At 47.2% G+C, this 21,329-nt stretch overlaps 1 protein-coding gene across 3 annotated transcripts in view; it reads right to left on the bottom strand.

Moving 5' to 3' along the window:
* Positions 1 to 21,329, bottom strand: part of LOC142489889 (retinol dehydrogenase 7-like) — a 63,673-nt gene that overhangs the window by 23,240 nt on the left and 19,104 nt on the right. The window contains exons 1-3 of one of the 3 annotated variants that reach the window (XM_075591452.1): positions 5,136 to 5,176; positions 4,307 to 4,654; positions 3,578 to 3,836 (exon numbers count right to left, since the gene is read on the bottom strand). In XM_075591452.1, coding sequence (XP_075447567.1) covers positions 3,578 to 3,836; positions 4,307 to 4,619 — 572 coding nt within the window. In that variant the 5' untranslated portion in view covers positions 4,620 to 4,654; positions 5,136 to 5,176. Of the gene's footprint in view, positions 1 to 3,577; positions 3,837 to 4,306; positions 4,655 to 5,135; positions 5,177 to 21,329 lie in introns of those variants that run through there. The other 2 variants (XM_075591450.1, XM_075591449.1) reach the window with 2 other exon arrangements.

The raw sequence follows: 21,329 nt of genomic DNA on the forward strand, positions 1-21,329 counted from the left end.
AACGGTTCACATATTAACAACCAGTAAGTATCCCTTTACAAAAGGTAACAAGCAAAAAACCATCACTATACATTTCTTTTATTGCCAAGACAGAAAACAAACACAACAGCAAAAAAAACATTACATTTTATACTTTCTGTATTTCCCTGTCTTTAAGGATCCTTTCTACTTGCTCTAACATACCCCGTGCCTTTGCATTGCTCTGTGCGATGCCCTTTATAAATTCATAAAAATTCTCTAATGTAGCGAAACCAAGTCCTTCCCTATACTTCCTCATATGCTCTGTTTCCACTGCTCTTACTCTCTGTCCCTGACACCCCTTACTTTCCCTATTCTCTCCACTTCCACTCTCACTCCTACTTTCCCCCATTACCTTATGTTCAGATGCTTTCACCTCCCCTCCTGAGTCCTCCTTTTTCTTTGGTTCTTTCTTACCAACAATTATCCTCTTCCCTAATTCTCCTTCACTCTCACTTCTGCTTACTTTCTCCCTCTTTTCTGTATCTATCTCAACCACTTTCCCCTTACTATCTCCCGCTGAATTTGCCTCTTTTGCCTGTGCAATCCCTTTTTGGCCTGCCTTTTCTTCACTTTCATTCCCACTTACTCCACTTACACTTCTCTGTTTTTTAGTTCCCTCCACGTTTATCTGACTTTGTGAGGACGAGCTATTGCTCTCACTTCTCTCCTTCTCCCTCACCTCTCCCCTAGCCTCTTATTTCAACCCACTGCACATGCTCCTTTTTTAGTTCTTCATATTGCTCTTTTGTCAGCTGTTTTCTTTGGTACATCATTTTTTCTAATCTTTCTATTATCTGTTCCTCACTACTTCCCCCATGCTGCTTCCGAAAAATACCAACCCAAAATAGAACATCTCCCACTGTGTCCTCAAAATGTTCCATCTTCTCTTTTAGGGTTACTTTCCCTGATACTTTTCCAACTTTACCCTCTACACCTTCCTCTCTAGGCTCCACTTTACTCTGGCTATCCTTATCTTCCTTTGTTTCTATCCCTTGCAGAATTTTACGCTTTTGAGCTTTTTCCCCTCCTATTTCCATTTCCTCCTCCAAGACATCTTGGGGACCTTCCCTCCCCCTCTGTGCATCTTGAAACTCCATACTTTCCGCCCAGCTAGGTTCCACCACACTCAATGACCGTATTTCCCCCTCCCCCGCATCTTTCTGATGGACTGCTCCCGTCTCCTCCCCTCCCCCCACCTCCGGTTTCTGGGCCAAGGAGTCCAGGAAGAGATCTTCCTCTTTTTTCTCCAAGATATCGCTTATAGAACCCGCCAAAGTTTCTTCAATTTTTTCTCCTGAAGTTTCTCCTTGTAGAAACTCAGGGGTTTCCTCCACTTCTGAGATCCCCCCCTCCTGTAAGTCCATCCTTCCCTCTTCCATTTGTCCCTTCCCAAAGATCAGTCCAACAAACTCTGCGGTATCTCCAGGCTCACTACCCCTTGCTGCTTGGGCGTAAGATTTTCTTTTTGTGCACTGCCGTGCAAAATGTCCACGTTCCTCACACAAGTCGCACTTTTTTGGGACTCGACAAGCCATTGCTGTGTGTCCTTCTTCTCCGCAATTGCGGCATACAGTCCCAACTTTGTCACACTCCTCCTTGGTATGTCCATATTTGTGACAATTCCTGCAATAAACCGGCTGGCCAGGGTAGTTTAAGAAGCCCCTTTCCCCACCAATGGCAAAACTTGCCGGCGGTTGCATTACTCCTCTTCCTCGTTCTGGGTCAGGCTTAAAATGCACCCAAAAACGCAGTTGTCCGTTAAAAAAGCCATAAGCGTTTCTTAACATTTCTCCTCCCCTTACCAGAGAACAATATCTCCTCAGGAAACACACAATGTCTTCCTTCTGTACAAAAGGGTTATACATATGTACAACAAGCAGCTTGTCCTCCAGCATAAGGCTCGGGGCCACGCTGATTCCCAACAGCCTTGGGCTCCTCTTTCCTCTCACGACACATTTCATAGATGTTCCAGCAATCCTCATCTGTATTCAGGGTCAGGTCATAAATGTCCTGCCTCGGGAAGTCTTGGAGGCAGTACACCTTCGTCTCATCCAGCTCCAGCATCTCTCCAAGGACTTTCTCCACCACATGTTGCAGTCTCACGCGGTCTCTCGCGGCTTCCTCGACCAGGAAACGGACTGTATTCCTCATCCCACCGAAAGCCATCGTCCGCCTTGAATAAGCTCAGGTGCGGCACCCAAATTGCAGCAGGTGGGTTAATCCCTTTCAGGCGATCCCACCAGGCAAAGGCGCCGGCCCCTCACTTCCGCATCTGCTCGCTCAGAATCGCTCGCTCAGGATCACTCCTCTCAGCTCGAGATGGCGTGCCCCCCCAAAAGCAGCAGGAGTCTTTAGTCCCCGAAGGGACGATGACTCAAGGCGAAGGGGACACAGTCTCAGCTACACAGCTGTTTCGACGTTGATGGGTCTCATCAGTGTGGGGTTGGTTGTAATGGCTAAGTTGGTTTTGGGACTATAGACTAGGTAATCACCACAATTATTAAGGTTATGATGGGTAAAAAAAGTGACAAAAACCCTCCACAGTAAAGCATAAAGCAACTGTAAATATTACTGTATGTTCATTTGCATGTCTTAGACAGGTCTGCAACCCTGTCTTTCCCCATTATCACCCAGCATACAGCGCTTCCACTGCAGCAAGGGATTCTGGGAAATGACATGCAAATGAGCACTCAGAGCCACCTTTTGTCTCATGCTCGTATTACACAAGCAAATCTCAAGCCAATGCATGCTGTTTTAAACACAGCTGTTAGACAGGTATATATACACACACACTGTATGTGGTGGGTGTTGGATTCAGAGCTGGCAGGGATTCTGTGTGTTTGATTAGTTATCTTCACTGATACTGTCTAAAGCACTTTTGTGCTGAAAAAACCTCATGTACCATCATGTTGGTTCAATGTAGAACATCATGACTGCAATCTGAATTGATGAAAGCCAAGATTAACATTAGGCATTATTAGCATGTAACACCGATACCACAAGTTACTATACAGTGTTTAATCTTAGCAAACCTTATGTCCCATTAACATGAATGTGACTTACAATGTTTTTTAATTACACATACAGTATAATGTTCCAATCTTTTCAGCCTTTTTTCAACAAATGTGCAGAAAACAATTATTTTGTCAACACGTAATTTTATCCCGTTTTTAGATTTTGGATTTAAAAAATACTAGCTACATTTTATCTGGTTCGTGTTTATTCACTAAAGCAATGAGAGAAAACTCGTTTCACATGAAACTATTTGGTTTGTAAAAGATAATTAAGATACTGTATGGAAAATGTCTCTATTTCTTCCAGTGCTTGGATTAAACTGTTATTATGTTATCCTTCTTTAAAGAAGGACGTGCACATGATCTCATGACTGAGCATGTAATGTCCTATCTGGGGATAATAGAAACTTTTATAAAAAGAGTTAGGTAATCCATGGAAATATTGTGATTACGTTCTAAAGGGTTAGATACTCTGATGGCCACCCAACTACAGTCATAGTTCATGGCCATGCTCTGTAATGTTCCCTGTTTATGTTGCTCACCTTAGACTATCGGAGAATGCTTCCACGCCAAACTTAGATATGCAGTACCCTCCACCAGCAATAGACAGTCTCCCTGCCATACTAGAAACATTGACAATACGTCCCTGGGCTTTTCTGATGAGATGCAGCAGATTCAGCGTCACGTCAATCATCCCCAGCAAATTCACGTCCAGCACCTTGGCAAAATCTTCCTTCTTTTGCCATTCATTGGGGCCTACGGCAATCGCAAACCCAGCATTATTTACTAAACCCCAGAGTCCTGCAAGATATGGAATAAGAGGGAAGTGTAGAAGGACATCAATAATAAAAACAATGTTTTTTTTCTGTGTTTTGACACCAAATAAATGAGAGATCCTTAATCATATTCAGAACATGCAAGTTTAATTGGAGCGCTCCTTCTGAGAACATGTCACTTTTTTCTTCTTGAATTTCTTTATTTGGTGCATTCAAAGAAAATACCGTACATGTTTGCATGAGGTACATTGCAAGATTTTTGGTACAAGCATAGTGACACCATACAACATACTGTATTAGCAGTGTTACCCTTCATTGTATTTTATATCAATGCCTCCTATATCTGTGAATGAACAAGTCACTTATAAGGACATTTGCACAGCATTTCCCTACTGATGCTGTAAAGTATGTCTATACACTACACAAAAATTCCCCTTTTTGTGAGTGATCCCTATGACTAAATAACATTTTCTCGTGACATAAAGCTTCACTCACCTGCATCTCCTACAGTGCTAGTGACCCACTTGGCAGCAGAGCTCACACTCTGGCTGTCTGTAACATCCAGGATTACTGTTTGTAGTCTGCTGGATGTCTCCTTCTTCAGGTCCTCTGCCCCTTTCTCTGTCAGACAAGTAGCCAGCACGCGCAGCCCACGCCGGTCCAGCTGCTTCGCCAGCAGGTTCCCAAATCCAGTGTCACATCCAGTGATCAGCACATATTTATCTGAGAGATTCTGCAGTGTCTGTCTCCCCCTGTGCCACCTGTACAGGAAAATCAGAGCCAGGAGCACCAGCAGAGGGAGCCACATGATGGGGGGTTCAGCTTCTTACTGTAATACAAATACTGTACATAACAGCAAAGTGTTTAAGAATTATTAAATACAGTTATATTTATCTCACTGGTTGTACAACTTTCTTTCTGTACTATCACGGCAAGTGCAGAGCTGCGAGGTCTGTATGTTATTTTATAAAATTAAAATGAATTTTTCCCCTCCAGTGCTGTGGAATCAGATAGTTGAGAAGTGTCTGACTATAGTGTGAACACAGTAAAAGCAATGTTCCTGCGGATAGGCCTGGTATAGCAATGTGTGTTATGTATACGGGATGGAAGCTAGCACTAAATACCAGTGACAGACTGGCCATCTAGGTAGGGCCAGTAAGGGGTCCATACACCACTTAACTTTAAATAAAGATTCCTTTATTACTCGGACTTGGAAAAAGTTTTTTGCTCATACTTTGCTCAGCAGTGCAAACGTCATAGATGTATGTATGTACTGTATGTCTTTATTTGTATAGCCCAGATAATAGAGAGAAATGCCGCACACCTCAAAAGAAAAAAGAATTGATACAGTTACCGGTGCTCCAGTGTTAGAACGAAATCCTGCAGTCAGTCCTGGATATATGAAAAAAGGAACATAGGGCACAACGGATTCAGCATATCCAAACTAATTGTTGGCTCAATAAATGAGTTTGGATATGCTAAATCCGTTGTGCCCTATGTTCCTTTTTTTATTTGTATAGCGCCATTAGTGTACATAACGCTTCACAGCAGTAATACACGTGACAGTCATATTACTAACAAATAGTACAAATAACAGGTTATGGGAATAAGTGCTTCAGACATAAAAGTAACGTTGAGGAAAAGGAGTCCCTGCTTTGAAGAGGTTACAATCTAATTGGTAGGTAGGAAGAACGTACAGAGACAGTAGGAGGGAGTTCTGGTAAATGCGTCTGCAGGGGGCCAATGTTTATGTATACGGTGCAAAGTATCAGCCACGGAGCTACTCATATGCTTCGCTAAGTAGGTGTGTTTTAAGGTGGGTCTTTAAAGGTGGATAGAGAGAGTGCTAGTTGGATATTGAGGGGAAGGGCATTCCAGAGGTGTGGGGCAGCCAGTGAGAAAGGTTTAAGGCGGGAGAGGGCTTTAGATACAAAGGGGGTAGAAAGAAGACATCCTTGAGCAGAACGCAAGAGTCGGGATGGTGTATAGCAAGAAATTAGGGCTGAGATGTAAGGAGGAGCAGAAGAGTGTAAAGCTTTAAAAGTTAGGAGGAGGATTGTGTGTGTGATACAGGGCTTGATAGGAAGCCAGGAGAGGGATTTCAGCAGGGGAAATGCTGAGAGATTTAGGAAAGAGTAGAGTGATTCTGGCAGCAGCATTTAGGATAGATTGTAGGGGAGACAGGTGAGAGGCAGGAAGGCCAGACAGCAGGAGGTTACAGTAGTCAAGATGGGAGAGAATGAGGGCCTGTGTAAGAGTTTTAGCAGTCAAGCAAAAGAGAAAAGGGCGTATATTTGTAATATTGCGGAGAAAAAAACACCAGGTTTTGGCTACCATTTTTGAATGTGAGATAAGAATGTGAGAGTGGAGTCGAGAGTAACTCTGAGACAGCATGCTTGTGCTACGGGGTGTATGATAGTACTTCCAATGGTAATGTGGAAGGAGGTAGTATGGCCAAATTTGGGAGGAAATATGAGGAACTCCGTTTTTGACATGTTAAGTCAAAGTTTAAGTCAGCGAAGGGCAATTCAGTATGATATAGCGGAGAGACAGTCAGAAACTTTGGTCTGCAGAGCAGGTGTAAGGGCAGGGGTTTAAAAATTAATTGTGTGTCATCAGCATAGAGGTGATATTTGAACCCAAGAGATGTGATTAGATCACCTAGAGAGTGTGTAAAGAGAAAAGAGAAGAGGTCCCAGGAAAGACCTGAGGTACCCCCACATAGTTATCTATAGAGGAGGAGGTGTTAACAAAAGAGACGCTGCAAGTACGATGGGGAGGTAAGAGGAGATTCAGGATACAGCTTTGTTATCAATACAAAGAGTGTGGAGAATGTGAAGGAGAAGAGGGTGGTCCACAGTATCAAATGCTGCAAAGAGGTAAAGTAACGTGAGTGTAATGACCATTTTCTTTGGCAGCATGGAGGTCATTAGTTATTTTAGTGAGGGCTGTTTCAGTTCAGTGAGTAGTGAGGAAGCCAGATTGTAGTGGGTCTTGGAGAGAATAGGTGGTGAGCAAATGAAGCGAGTGAATACAAGACATTCAATCCATCAGTTTGAGGATGGTAGACTGAGGTTCGGATGGATTTAACCTCCAATAACTTCAGGACTGTGAGGAATCAGGGATCGCGGCGTCCGCGCCCTGGTTCCTCTGCTCCTATATTCACCCCTGCTGCCGTGGCGCGTGTCTCTCGCCAGCGCCACTCACCTCCGGCGGTTCTGGGGGTTCCCCGTCGTCCTCGGCATCCCCGTCTCGCAGCAGTACCTCACGCGGCCGCCATGTTGCCCGGGCGCGCGCCTGAACAGCGTGCGCCGGGCGAAGTTAATTTATTCACTGCTCTGGCAGTGAAGATCCGCCCCCAACACAGGAATAAGATCTCCTGTCAAGACAAGAGTCCTCACCTGCCTGCCAATCAAGGGAACCTATCCAGGATGGCTCCACGCAGTCCTCCAGGTCTGCCTTCACTTCTGATTGGTCAGCCACACTTTATAATGCCAGTCCTTCCTATCATTCATTGCTCGACATAGTTTTCACTTGGATTACTACTCTGGCGTTTTCTCTCTTATTCTGTCAGGTTACGACTTGGCTTGGCGGACGTCTCTCTCTCTGGCTCTCGACCCCTGCTTGGACAAACGACCTTCCGGAATTCTCCAATCCCAGACTTTGGCTAACGGCAACGACAACGGCATTTCTACACCGGTACCGGCAAGTATTGCTAGCTAAATAACAGCTGGCCTGGCAACGCCAAATCACCACACTCCGGACACGCTCCCTTTGCTGCGGGTGCGTGCTTCTATACGTTCCTCACCTCAGTGAAAGGAACGGGTCTGGTCTGCGGGCAGCACCGGCGTAACATTATGTCGAGCCCACAAGACGCAGACCAGACTGTGGACTCTATGATGACGGCCATGTACCAACAAATACAGGCCTTAACGGATCAAGTGGCTCTCCTCTCCCAGCAGATATTGGACCGCCCTTTACAGGCACCGCCTGCGGCTGCACCCCCGGCGCAGCCTGACTTATCTTCCACTTCATTTTCAGTTCCGAAGATTCCGGCTCCAAGGCCCTACGCAGGGGATCCACACGCCTGTCGTGGCTTTCTCAACCAGTGCGAGATCCAGTTCGAGATGGCTCCCCAGTTGTATGCTACTGGCCGGAAAAAGGTAGCCTACGTATATAGTCTGCTCACAGGTAATGCACTGGCATGTGCCTCTCCGATCTGGGAACTATGCCCTGATATTACCCGCGATTACGCGGCCTTCAGACGGGACTTTCGACAGGTTTTTGATACCCCCGCACGTCAAGAGACTGCTTCTGATACCCTGCTAGAGCTTACACAGGGACGTCGGCCTGTGGGCCAATACGCCTTGGAATTCAGAACTATAGCAGCTGAGACTCATTGGGGTCAGGAGGCCTTAGTCGCCGTCTTCTGGAAAGGTCTATCGGAGTCTCTGAAGGATGAACTTGCTTCTCACACCAGGCCAGAGTCACTGGAGGATCTCATCTCCCTGGCTACTCGTATGGATCAGCGCCTTCAGGTACGCCGCGCTCAGCGTCAGCTTCCCCGGTCTACGCCTTTCCGTGCTTCCTTTTCCAGGTTCTCTACTAACCAGAGACCCGTCTTCTCCCCGTTACCGGTGCTGGAGCCCCCAGAGCCGATGCAACTTGGAGTTCAGCAACCTCGGGCACCGTCACGACAACTTCGCTCTACTGGGGAGTCGTGCCATCATTGCGGAGCTTCTGAGCAGCGCACCCGTAACCATCCACCATCTCCGGGAAACGACTAAGCCCAGTGAGTACGAAGGGGCGCTCTCTGGGTACTGAATCTCCTTGTCCCCCTCCCAGAAGGGAACTTCCCAAAAGATTGACTATTCCCGTCTCCCTTTCAGGACCGACTTTCCGCACCTCCACAGCTGCATTTATCAATTCCGGCGCAGGAGGGAACTTCATAGATCAAACCTTTTCTGAACAAAATCAGATTCCACTTTCCAGGAAGGACTCTCCCGTTGCCTTGGTCGGGATTGATAATCGACCTCTCACCCCGGCTTATATCTCCTTAGAAACTGGACCTATCACCCTTTCTACTCATTCTCACAAAGAGACTCTGGGTTTTGATGTTATTCATGCCCCGGGAACACCTATCACGCTTGGCTTGCCCTGGTTACAGAAGCATAATCCACTCATCGATTGGGTTTCTCCTAACCCTATTAACTGGAGGTCAAGATCAGAGGAACCTTCTTTCTCTATCAAGCAACCATCCTTTCTATTAGCCAACACATCCAGTTCTCTGAGGGAGTTACCTTCTCCATACGCCGAATTCTTGGACGTTTTCAGCAAGACACAGTCTGAACTTCTACCTCCTCATCGTTCCTACGATTGTCCGATTGATCTGGTACCTGGTTATACCTTGCCTAAAGCCAAATCTTATCCTCTCTCGTTGCCCGAGACCGAAGCTATGGACGAATATATTCGTGAGAATCTTAAGCGGGGCTTCATACGTCATTCCAATTCTCCTGCGGGGGCTGGATTCTTCTTTGTCAAAAAGAAAGATGGTACCCTCAGACCATGTATTGATTACCGGGGTCTGAACCATATCACGGTGAAGAATCGTTATCCACTCCCACTCATTTCCGAACTCTTTGATAGACTTCAGGGGGCCAATCTCTTTACTAAACTGGATCTTCGTGGGGCATACAACCTCATCCGCATCCGGGAGGGCGATGAATGGAAGACTGCCTTCAACACCCGTAGCGGACACTACGAATATCTAGTGATGCCCTTCGGGTTATGCAACGCACTGGCTGTTTTTCAGGACTTCATCAATGACATCTTTCTGGACGTACTTAATCGATTTGTCATTGTATACCTGGATGACATCCTTATTTTTTCTCAAAACTTACAGGATCATATCATCCATACGAAGTTTGTGCTTTCACGCCTCCGAGAGAACCGGTTGTTTGCTAAAATGGAGAAATGCATTTTTCATCAGTCTACCACTTCCTTTCTCGGATACATCATCTCCAACAAAGGCTTGGCCATGGATCCAGAGAAGCTAAAGGCCGTCGTGGATTGGCCACAACCCAATTCCCTCAAATCTATTCAACGGTTTTTAGGTTTTTCTAACTATTACCGGAAGTTTATCCGCAACTTTTCTACCATTGTCGCTCCTATCACGGCACTGACCAAAAAAGGTGCAGACCCTTCATCTTGGTCTCCAGAGGCTGTCACGGCATTCGAGACACTGAAACAAACTTTTGTCTCTGCTCCCATCCTTCGACACCCTAACACGAATTTCCCCTTCACCTTAGAGGTTGACGCTTCGGACTGTGGGGCTGGGGCGGTTCTGTCGCAGAAATTTTCTTCCCAGGATAAACTTCAACCTTGCGGGTTTTTCTCCAAAAAATTCTCCTCTGCAGAGAGAAATTATGACGTGGGCAATAGGGAACTTCTGGCCGTCAAGTTGGCTCTTCAAGAATGGAGACATCTTCTGGAGGGGTCTAAAGAGCCATTCACTATTCTCACGGACCATAAAAACTTATTGTATATTGAGAATGCCCGTCGTTTATGTCCCCGCCAAGCTTGCTGGTCGCTTTTTTTTTATAGATTTAATTTTGTGCTCTCATATATTCCTGGCACTAAGAACGTCAAAGCGGATGCTCTCTCCCGGCAATACTCTTCGGAAGAGAGATCAGAAAAGATCACCGAGTCCATCCTTCCTAAACAAAGAATCTTAGCAGCTGTAGCATTCAAGAATCTGGAGAGGACCATCAAATCTCAAGAGAATCTCCCGATCGGTCTGGTTGTTCCTAAAGACTCCTTGTACGTGGAACCCAAATTCATTCCTGAAATACTGGATTGGGGACATGCCGCCCGTTCGGCGGGACATCCTGGATTCAAGAAGACGTTGGACCTCATCCGTCGCACTTTCTGGTGGCCCAATATGGTAAAGACCATTTTTGAATTTACTCGGTCTTGTCCGGTATGTGCACGGAACAAGACTCCTCGTCAGAAACCGCAGGGTCTCCTCTTACCTTTACCTATTCCGGAACGTCCCTGGTCCCACATATCGATGGATTTTATTGTGGAGTTGCCAAAGTCGAATGGCATGAATACCATTCTTGTGGTAGTGGATCGGTTTTCCAAGATGGCACACTTTATTCCTCTCAAAGGTTTACCCTCCTCACCCGCCCTAGCTGATATTTTCTCCAAAGAGATTTTTCGGATCCATGGGATTCCCATATCCATCGTGTCTGATCGGGGTTCACAGTTCGTCTCCAAGTTCTGGAGAAATTTCACCAAGAGACTGGGTATCTCATCTTCCTTCTCTTCTGGTTATCACCCTCAATCTAACGGACAGACCGAGAGAGTTAATCAATCCCTCGAGAAATACTTAAGGTGCTTCGTCTCGAATTCTCAGGATGACTGGGCAGAATTACTTATCTGGGCTGAGTTCGCCTTTAATTCTTCCAGGAATGAGTCTACCCACGAGACCCCCTTCTTCATCAACTATGGATTCCATCCGGCTCGTCTACCTATTTCTAAAAATTCCTCTGGAATACCAGCCATAGACGAGCACATTGCCCTCTTACAGGACTCTTGGTTCAGAATCCAATCCGCACTACAAAAAGCATCATTGTCTTCCAAGAACCAGGCTGATCGTCACCGTCGTCCGGCACCTAATTACAAGATCGGAGACAAGGTTTGGCTATCATCCAAGAGCATCCATCTCAAAACTCCTTCCATCAAATTGGCTCCTAAGTTTCTGGGTCCCTTTTCCATCTTGGAGCAGGTAAATCCGGTTTCCTTCCGACTCCAACTTCCTCAAAGCATGAGAATTCCGAATGTCTTTCACACCTCGCTTCTCAAACCATTCATCTCCAGTAGCCTCTTTCCGGACCACACTTCTAAACTAGATCCGGTGATGGTACAGGGTAACGAAGAATACGAGATTCAAGCTTTACTGGATTCCCGTCTTTCAAGAGGTAAAGTCCACTTTTTGGTACACTGGAGAGGTTTTGGACCCGAAGAGAGGTCATGGGTACCCCTGAAAGATATTCATGCTCCAGGACTCCTCAAACGCTTCCGAGAGAAGTTTCCATCAAAACCATGGAAGGATCGTCCTGAGGCCGATCCTGAGGGGGGGGGGTACTGTGAGGAATCAGGGATCGCGGCATCCGTGCCCTGGTTCCTCTGCTCCTATATTCACCCCTGCTGCTGCGGCGCGCGTCTCTCGCCAGCGCCACTCACCTCCGGCGGTTCTGGGGGTTCCCCGTCGTCCTCGGCATCCCCGTCTCCCAGCAGTACCTCACGCGGCCGCCATGTTGCCCGGGCGCGCGCCTGAACAGCGCGCGCCGGGCGAAGTTAATTTATTCACTGCTCTGGCAGTGAAGATCCGCCTCCAACACAGGAATAAGATCTCCTGTCAAGACAAGAGTCCTCACCTGCCTGCCAATCAAGGGAACCTATCCAGGATGGCTCCACGCAGTCCTCCAGGTCTGCCTTCACTTCTGATTGGTCAGCCACACTTTATAATGCCAGTCCTTCCTATCATTCATTGCTCGACATAGTTTTCACTTGGATTACTACTCTGGCGTTTTCTCTCTTATTCTCTCAGGTTACGACTTGGCTTGGCGGACGTCTCTCTCTCTGGCTCTCGACCCCTGCTTGGACAAACGACCTTCCGGAATTCTCCAATCCCAGACTTTGGCTAACGGCAACGACAACGGCATTTCTACACCGGTACCGGCAAGTATTGCTAGCTAAATAACAACTGGCCTGGCAACGCCAAATCACCACACTCCGGACACGCTCCCTTTGCTGCGGGTGCGTGCTTCTATACGTTCCTCACCTCAGTGAAAGGAACGGGTCTGGTCTGCGGGCAGCACCGGCGTAACAAGGACATCCTGAATTAACTTTGCCATGAAATTTGTTCCCTGGTCAGTTTACATTACTTGGGGAAGTCCTAGCCGAGAGAATAGCTCTAACAGCCTGTGAGTAACCTGTTTAGCAGTGGTTGATCTCAGAGGGAAGGCCTCAGGATATCTGGTGGCATAATCTACGACAACTAGTATGAACTTATGTCCCTTCGCAGAGGGTTCTTAAGGTCCTACAAGATCTACACCAATCCTCTCGAATGGGACGGATACGAAGGGCAGAGGAACCAAAGAAGCCGGCTTCTGTCCCTTTTGGCTAGTTAACTGGCATTCTGGACATGTCTCACATAGTTTCATGATGTCACCATGTATGCCTGGCCAGTAAAACCGGGACGAGATGCGGTACGTTGTCTTATCTCTGCCCAAATGACCACTCCATGGGAGAGTATGGGCAAGGGTAAACACTGTTTTAATCAAACCTTTAGGGACTAATATTTGTCGAATGACCTCCCCTGTTTGTGTAACTTATTCACACGATATAGGATGTCATTCAATAGTTCGAAATGTGGAAACACTCTTACACCTTGTTCTTCCATTATATTGTCGTTTACCCGTACTACCTTCTCATATTGTCTAGCCAGAGCTGGGTCTTCCCTCTGCCTCTGACGGAAGTCAGGAAGATCCAGGTTTGGCAAAATAACCGTATCTATCTGTTCCTCACCCTGGTCATCTCCTGCCATGACTTGCAGTCTTTTGGGCTGACTAACGTTACCAAGTGTCCCAGCCTTTCTTAACCAGTCCTCTTTTTCCGCACGTCTCTGTTTACGTATCTTTGGGACGCGTGTCTATGGGGAAAAATCTCTGGGGAAAAAGGGAACAAGTCCCCGGGCTTCTCCGGAACCAGGGAAGTAGGCTCTGTAGGAGTAGGGGCTAACAATGTTACGAAGTGGGGCCAGTCTCAGCCAATTAGAACAGGAGCAGGTAGCCACGGAGCAACTCCTACTAGCAGTCTAGCCTCTGGATCATTGATGCGGAGGAGGATGTTCGCCATCTGGTATTTCTTTGTATCCCCATGGATACATTCGATATTCCATGGAGCTTCATAAGAAAGTCGGTTGTTTGGAATTAGACCCTCCAGGATCAGGATTTTACCAGATCACGAATCCACCAGGGCTTTCACTGTTTTCCCCTCCAGAGATGCAGGGACCAACCACAGATCGTTGTCCCCTCGGAGAGAAGCCGTGGCAGTCGTCAAACTCGGTCGTCAGCGGAATCTCTCTACGGGGTTCGCCGTTTGGACCTCTCCGCTGTGGGACGGGATCCTCCCTTCTGTTTGGTGGTGGAATCCTCTCCACCGGATGGGTGACGGGAGTCCAGGTTCTCAGGGAATACTGTGGGTGGCATCCTCCCTTGAGTGATCCAATGGCCTCGGATCCGGGATTGGCGTCTCTGCGGGAGTTTGTACCAGGACCCCTCCGAGATGGGAAAGGGTCTTCCAATCTGGTTGACTGGACCTCCCAAGCTGGCGGGTTGTAGATCCCTCAATTGTATGCTCTCCTGCCTCTGGCATCACAGGAAGCAGCTGGTGTTTGCACGGACCGATCCCAGCTATCCTGTTGGCTGTCGTCGCCAAGAAAGTTTTCCAGCAAGCGGACTGCTGAATTCAGGGAAGTTGCAGCATGTCTTTTTACCCAGGAATGGGAGGAGGGGGGCAGTATTTGTATGAACTGCTCAAGCACAAATTGTTCCAGGATCTCTGCCTTGGTATGCTTTTCTGGTTGCATCCACCTGGTACATAAGTCTACTAAGCAGTGGGCTATGACCCGGGGTCTGTCTCTGTGTGACGACTCCGGAGATTCCTTCCCCTCCTTGTACCTCTCTCCCATCTCCTGTTGTTCCTTCTACTCCTTCCCACTCCTCTCCATTGCCTTCTACCTCTCTCCCTTTGCCGCAGCGCGTCCCCCGCAGGTCTTGCATGCCCACGTGGTCCCTGAGTCTCTGCTACAATCCTCCCTGCTCCCTCTCTCCCGCGGTGCCTGCATTACCTGCCCCAGTTGTGGCGTCCATCCCATTGCCTCCTCCCTGCGTGGTGCCCGCGGCATGGCATTCCGCACTCCTGGTGACGCGTCCGGTGCATGCGCTCCCTCAGCCCACGGAGGACGCGCGCACACGCTCCTCCGCTGGTCTCCCTGACCCACCTGCTCCCTCCTCTCTGCCTCTGCGTGCCGTCTCGCGGTCGCAGGTCACGCGCGCGTTCCCCTCCTCTGGGCCCTGTGCCTTTCCTGCGTCCTCCCCTCGGTCCGTGCGGGCCATCTCTGTGTTGCAGCCTGTGCGCGCGCATCCCCAGCTTACAGAGGGCGTGCGCACATGCTTCTCTTATCGTTTTCCCCATGTCTCCGCCTCCCAAGCTCTACAGGCCATTCCCCTGACTGCCCCTTCTGCCTCCTCTTCTCTCCCTGTCCTATCCCTATAGGTATGCCCTCCTTTATAACCCCTGTCTGTCCACTTCTTCCCCACTCTGCATAGTTCCTGTTTCCCTGTGTGTACCTGGCCTATGCTGTGCTCCCTCTGTGTTCTTGTTGTTTCCTGCTCCTGTGTTTTCTTGGATTTCCCTGGTTTTGACCCCTGCTTGTCCTGGACTACTCTGCTCTCTCGTATCCCTTTGAACCCAGCTACGCATACCACTTCGCTTACCTCTGGCTTCCTAGGACCTGGCTTATACTCTGACGATTCTACCCTCTGGACTACTGAATATTGGCACACGGACACGACTATTCTTACGGACATCCCCAAGCGTTGCGAGTATATACTAACACTCTTCCTACAGGCCCAGCAACGCTATACCACACTCCAGGCTTGCTCCCACTGCTGTGGGTGTGTGGTATCATACCTTTCCCACCTCAGTACTGGGGTCTAGCCAGGTCTGCGGGCATACAGGCATGACATTATGCAGAGCCCAACAAACGCAGACCCCCCTGAGGTGGGTACAAGTATTACCATAGATGCCTTACATTTTGTTAGGGATCAGCTGTCCACGGTCTCCCAGCAATTGGCCACATTTTTCCATCAGGTGGGTTCCACGGCTTCTGTGCCATCAATGTCTACTACCTACGCCAGCCCTGGTCCACAGATTCCCTCTCCGAATCGCTATGATGGGGACCCCCTCGTCTGCCGCAGTTTCTTAAACCAATGTGAGGTGCAGTTTGCAATGTCTCCCTCCCTGTTTCCTACTGGCCGTGCTAAGATTGCTTATATATATGCTCTGCTCACCGGAGACGCTCTTGCTTGGGCCTCCCCCCTATGGGAGCGTAAAAGCGAAATAACGCAAGATTATCCGTTGTTCAGACTTGAATTTCAACTTGTGTTTGATACCCCCGCACGGCGTGAGACAGCCACCTTCTCCCTGTTTCATATTTCTCAGGGCCGAAGATCAGCTGCCAAATACGCCATCGCGTTCCGTACGCTGGCCGCCGAAGTACAATGGAATAATGAGGCCCTCACTGCTGCATACTGGCACGGACTCTCTGACACGTTAAAAACGATCTGGCTACTCATGCTCGGCCTACGTCCCTGGAGGACATAATCACCTTGAGCAACGGCACGAAAGACACTGTTTCCGATCTTCTCCCTCTGTTGTTTCTCACAGGTCGCCCGCTACTCCTCTCCTGGCCCTGGAGGCACCGGAACCTATGCAGGTCGGCAGTCAACAGTTCCAGGCAACCGAGAGAGCGCGGCGTCGCCTGAACAGGCTGTGTTTTTACTGTGCTTCCTCGGAACATCGTCTCCAGAATTGCCCCCTGAAGCCGGGAAATGGGCACACCCAGTAAAGGTAGAGGGGCTTCTACTGGGTACTGTCTCTCCTAACCCCTCTCCTTTCAAAGCTCTCCCAAAGAAGTTTATGCTTCCAGCCACGTTGGAGGGTCCCAACCTTGTCGTAAAGGTTGAAGCGTTCATCGATTCAGGATCGGGAAGTAATTTCCTTGACCAGCAGTTCCATTGGAGAATAAAATTCCCATGGTCAGAAGGAAGAGCCCTATTGGCCTTGAGGCCATCGACGGACGACCGCTCCAGCCGGCCTTCATCATTTGGGAGTCTATTCCTCTTACCTTGACCCTGGCTGATGGTCACAAGGAGGTAATTGTCTTCGATGTTTTCCAATCCCCTTCCGTACAAATTATTTTAGGATTGCCTTGGCTTCAACTCCACAATCCGCGCATTGATTAGTCCGGTACTCTGCCTATCCAGTGGCCCTCGTCTGCAGATGCCATGTCAGTGGATCCTCCCATAGTTGTGCTTGCTGGTCTGGACTCCGTACCTGCCGATCGATTGTCCCTGTCTGCTGTGTACCATGAGTACTTGGACGTCAACAACAAGGTACAAGCAGAGGTTCTCCCTCCTCACCGTCCGTACGATTGCCCTGTCGACCTCATCCCTGGGACTGTCCTGCCTAAGTCTAAGTCTTATCAACTCTCCATCCCGGAAACCGAGGCCATGACTACTTATATTCAGGAAAATCTGGAAAAGGGATTCATCCGCAACTCTACCTCTCCTGCCGGGGCTGGCTTCTTCTTTGGGAAGAAGAAGGATGGATCACTGAGGCCATGCATCGACTTCCGCGGACTCAATAAGATCACGGTGAATAACCGGTATCCTCTTCCGCTCATTTCTGAACTGTTCGACTGTCTCCAAGGGGCCTCTATCTTCTCAAAACTTGACTTAAGGGGTGCCTATAATCTCATTCGTATAAGGGAAGGAGACGAGTGGAAAAGAGCATTTAACACACGTTCTGGACATTATGAATATCTTGTTATGCCTTTTGGGCTGTGTAACGCCCCGGCCGTGTTTCAGGAAATTATGAACGACATCTTCCGTGATGTATTGGGAACTTTCTAGACGACATTCTTATTTTTTCTAAAAATCTGGAGGAACACATACAACATACCAAAATTGTGCTCTCCAGGCTTCGTTCTAATCGCCTTTACGCCAAGATGGAGAAATGTCTGTTTCACCAGGCTTCCACGGCCTTCCTAGGCTATATCATCTCCAGCCAAGGTTTTTCCATGGACCCAGAGAAGCTAAAGGCGTTTCTCGACTGGCCACTCCTTAATTACGCTCAAGGCTGTGCAACGTTTTCTTGGCTTTGCCAATTATTACAGGAAGTTTATCAAAAAAATTTCTTCTATTGTTCTTCCCATAATAGTGAATAGAAAAACAAGCGCAAATAATATTACTAATAAATCAAAATAACACAAATTATATACTATCCTTAATGAGTGCAGCTCCCGACGCAGAATTCAAACCAGATTCAATCAGCAAACGAAGGAGAAACAGGTGCGCTAATCACATCAGGACATGGAAAGAAAGGGAAAACACAAAATAGTGCAATATTGTCACCCTCAACAGATAATTTCAGTGTCTCCAGATGGGTACTCCAGATCCATATAGAGGGGGGGAAATCCATATAGAAAAAAGGGAAAGCAAAAATAGTATAGTACTGTTTTTAATGTTAAAAACACAAAGTATTCCACTTACATAAGTGCCTTTGTTTGAGAGCATTCAGACCGCCCTGGGTCATATGGTCAGACAAGGATATTCACAGCAACAGCATCCGCTCCACGGCCATCACAGCAGGTACTGGGCTGATTAAAGTTGTCCTCCACTCTGGATGTCATCAACAAGGGCTTCTTAGTAATCACTGATTCACCCAACGCGCGTTTCCACTGCAAAGTCTTCATCAGGAGATAATCTAACTTTCCTCTATGTTTCCCTCCCTTAAATAACCCCCCGCATTAATTTTCAAATTGCGGAGCATCAGATATGACGTCATCACGTCACGCGACGCATCACGTGATGCATTGTCATGCATCTATTTGCATATTCAATGTCTCAAAACTTTACAAAGTCCTGAGGTGTGCTGGCCAATCTTTGCCCTATGTTTAACATACAAATCCACCATCGTGTGGTTGGATTCGTAGAGGTCCCACGTGACGTCATCGTGTCACGTTTCTCACGCAACACGTGACGCGTCATCACGTGACCATCAACAACTCTAAACTTTATAGAGCCTTGACACGGACATTCCTTGCAACTAATAGGTACAAGCTGATATAAGAAAAACAACACCATACATAGGTTGATATAACGAAGCGTCATTGATGATGTCATTGCGCACAATGTAGCATAGAGCATTATATTATATATTTATGCATTAATATGCCATTTGGCATGAATAATAAAAAGTAAGTGGCTTTCATCATTAATAAGCATAAACATTGCTCTAACCTTACATAATACATGAATAAATGTCTATCAATGTTACAAACATGATGCCATATAAACAAATAAACACAATATTTTACATGAAAATTACTATTGTATGGTGTTGTTTTTCTTATATCAGCTTGTACTTATTAGTTGCAAGGCATGTCCGTGTCAAGGCTCTATAAAGTTTTGAGATGTTGAAAATTAATGTGGGGGGTTATTTAAGGGAGGGAAACATAGATGGAAGTTAGATAACTCCTGATGAAGACTTTGCAGTGGAAACACGCGTTGGGTGAATCAGTGATTACTAAGAAGCCCTTGTTGATGATATCCAGAGTGGAGGACTACTTAAATCAGCCCAGTACCTGCTGTGACGGCCGTGGAGCGGATGCTGTTGCTGTGAATATCCTTGTCTGACCATATGACCCAGGGTGGTCTGAATGCTCTCAAACAAAGGCACATATGTAAGTGGAATACTGTGTGTTTTTAACATTAAAAACAGTACTATACTATTTTTGCTTTCCCTTTTTTGTATATGGATTTCCCCCCCTCTATATGGATCTGGAGTACCCATCTGGAGACATCAGTTGGTAACTTTTAATAACCACAACGCTTTCATTTCACGTTAAACACGTGAGTGCAAATTTTATAGAACTTTCAACACTGAAATTATCTGTTGAGGGGGACAATATTGCTCTTCCCATCACTGCCTTGACCAAAAAGGGCGCCGACGTCTCATCTTGGTCTCCTGAGGCCATTTCAGCCTTTGAGATTCTCAAGAAGGCGTTCGTGTCTTCCCCCATCTTTCGTCATCCGGATACCTCCCTCCCCTTTACTTTGGAGGTTGACGCCTCAGACGTAGGAGCTGGCACAGTTCTTTCCCAGAGAACTTCTCCCCAAGAGAAACTCCACCCTTGTGGTTTTTGTTTCACGGAAATTCTCATCTGCAGAAAGAATTATGATGTCGGTAATCTGGAACTTTTGGCCATTAAGTTGGCTCTCCAAGAATGGAGACACCTTTTGGAGGTTTCCAAAGAACCAATCGCTATTCTCACTGGCCACAAACATTTGTTATATATTCAGGGGGCTCGTCGCCTAGGCTCCCGCCAAGCTCGCTGGTGACTCTTCTTTTTCCGCTTCAACAACACCATGTCATATATTCCTCGGACCAAAAATGTTAAAGCGGACGCCCTATCTCATCAGTTTGCCTCTGAGACTGAAGCTAAGGAAATCTCGGAACCTATTCTTCCGGCCAAGTGCATAATTTCTGCTAACAACTTTGATGTGTTGGATGAGATCAACAAGGCACAAGCGCATATTCCCAGCAGGTTCAGGGTACCAGAAGGATGTCTTTTCGCAGATCCACGCTTTCGCCATAAAGTGTTACTTTGGGGTCATTCCTCTAGAGCAGTTGCTCATCCAGGCTTCAAAAGGACGGCATATCTCATTAAACTGACTTTTTGGTGGCCTAAAATGAATCAAAACATTCTCGAATTTACCTCCGCCTGTCCTGTATGTGCCCAGAGTAAAACTCTCCATCATAAACCTTCTGGACTTCTTCTACCACTCCCCATTCCTGAACAACCCTGGAAACACATTTCGATGGACTTTATTGTTGAACTGCATATTTTCAAGGGGGTGAACACTATTTTGGTCGTGGTTGACAGGTCTTCTAAGCTTGCACACTTTATTCCCCTCAAGGGTCTTCCCAACTCGGCTACCTTGGCGGACATCTTCTCCAAAGAGATCTTCAGGTTACATGGAGTCCCCATTTCTATTGTCTCGGACCGTGGGTCTCAGTTCATCTCAAAATTCTGGCGGGCCTTCTCCCAAAGATTGGGTATCTCTCTTTTATTTTTCTCTGGATACCATCCAGAAACCAACGATCAAACTGAAAGGATGAACCAAACTCTTGAACAGTATCTAAGATGCTTCATTTCAGACTCACAAGATAACTGGGTGGATCTTTTACCATGGGCCGAATTTGCCATAAGTTCTCTGAGGAACGAGTCTACTCAGGAGTCTCCCTTCTTTATCAACTTTGGCTTTCATCTCAGTAGTCTCCCTCTCTCATTCTCCTTCAGGTGTTCCTGCAGCCGACTCTCATATCACCAACTTACAAGAATCCTGGAAAAAGATTCTCAAGTCCTTACAGTCTGCGGTTGCCAAACAAAAAACCAAGGCAGATCGTCACCGCCAAAAGGGTCCTTCCTTCAAACCTGGTGATCTGGTGTGGCTGTCTTCCAAAAATATTAGGCTCAAAACTCCTTCACCCAAACTGTCCCCTAGATTCTTGGGACCATTCAAAATCTTAGAGAAGGTTAATCCAGTAGCCTATCGTCTCGATCTTCCTCCCACAATGAAGGTTCCATCCGTGTTCCATG

This window comes from Ascaphus truei, chromosome 3, assembly GCF_040206685.1.
Source record: "Ascaphus truei isolate aAscTru1 chromosome 3, aAscTru1.hap1, whole genome shotgun sequence".
In the NCBI taxonomy this organism is placed as follows: domain Eukaryota; kingdom Metazoa; phylum Chordata; class Amphibia; order Anura; family Ascaphidae; genus Ascaphus; species Ascaphus truei.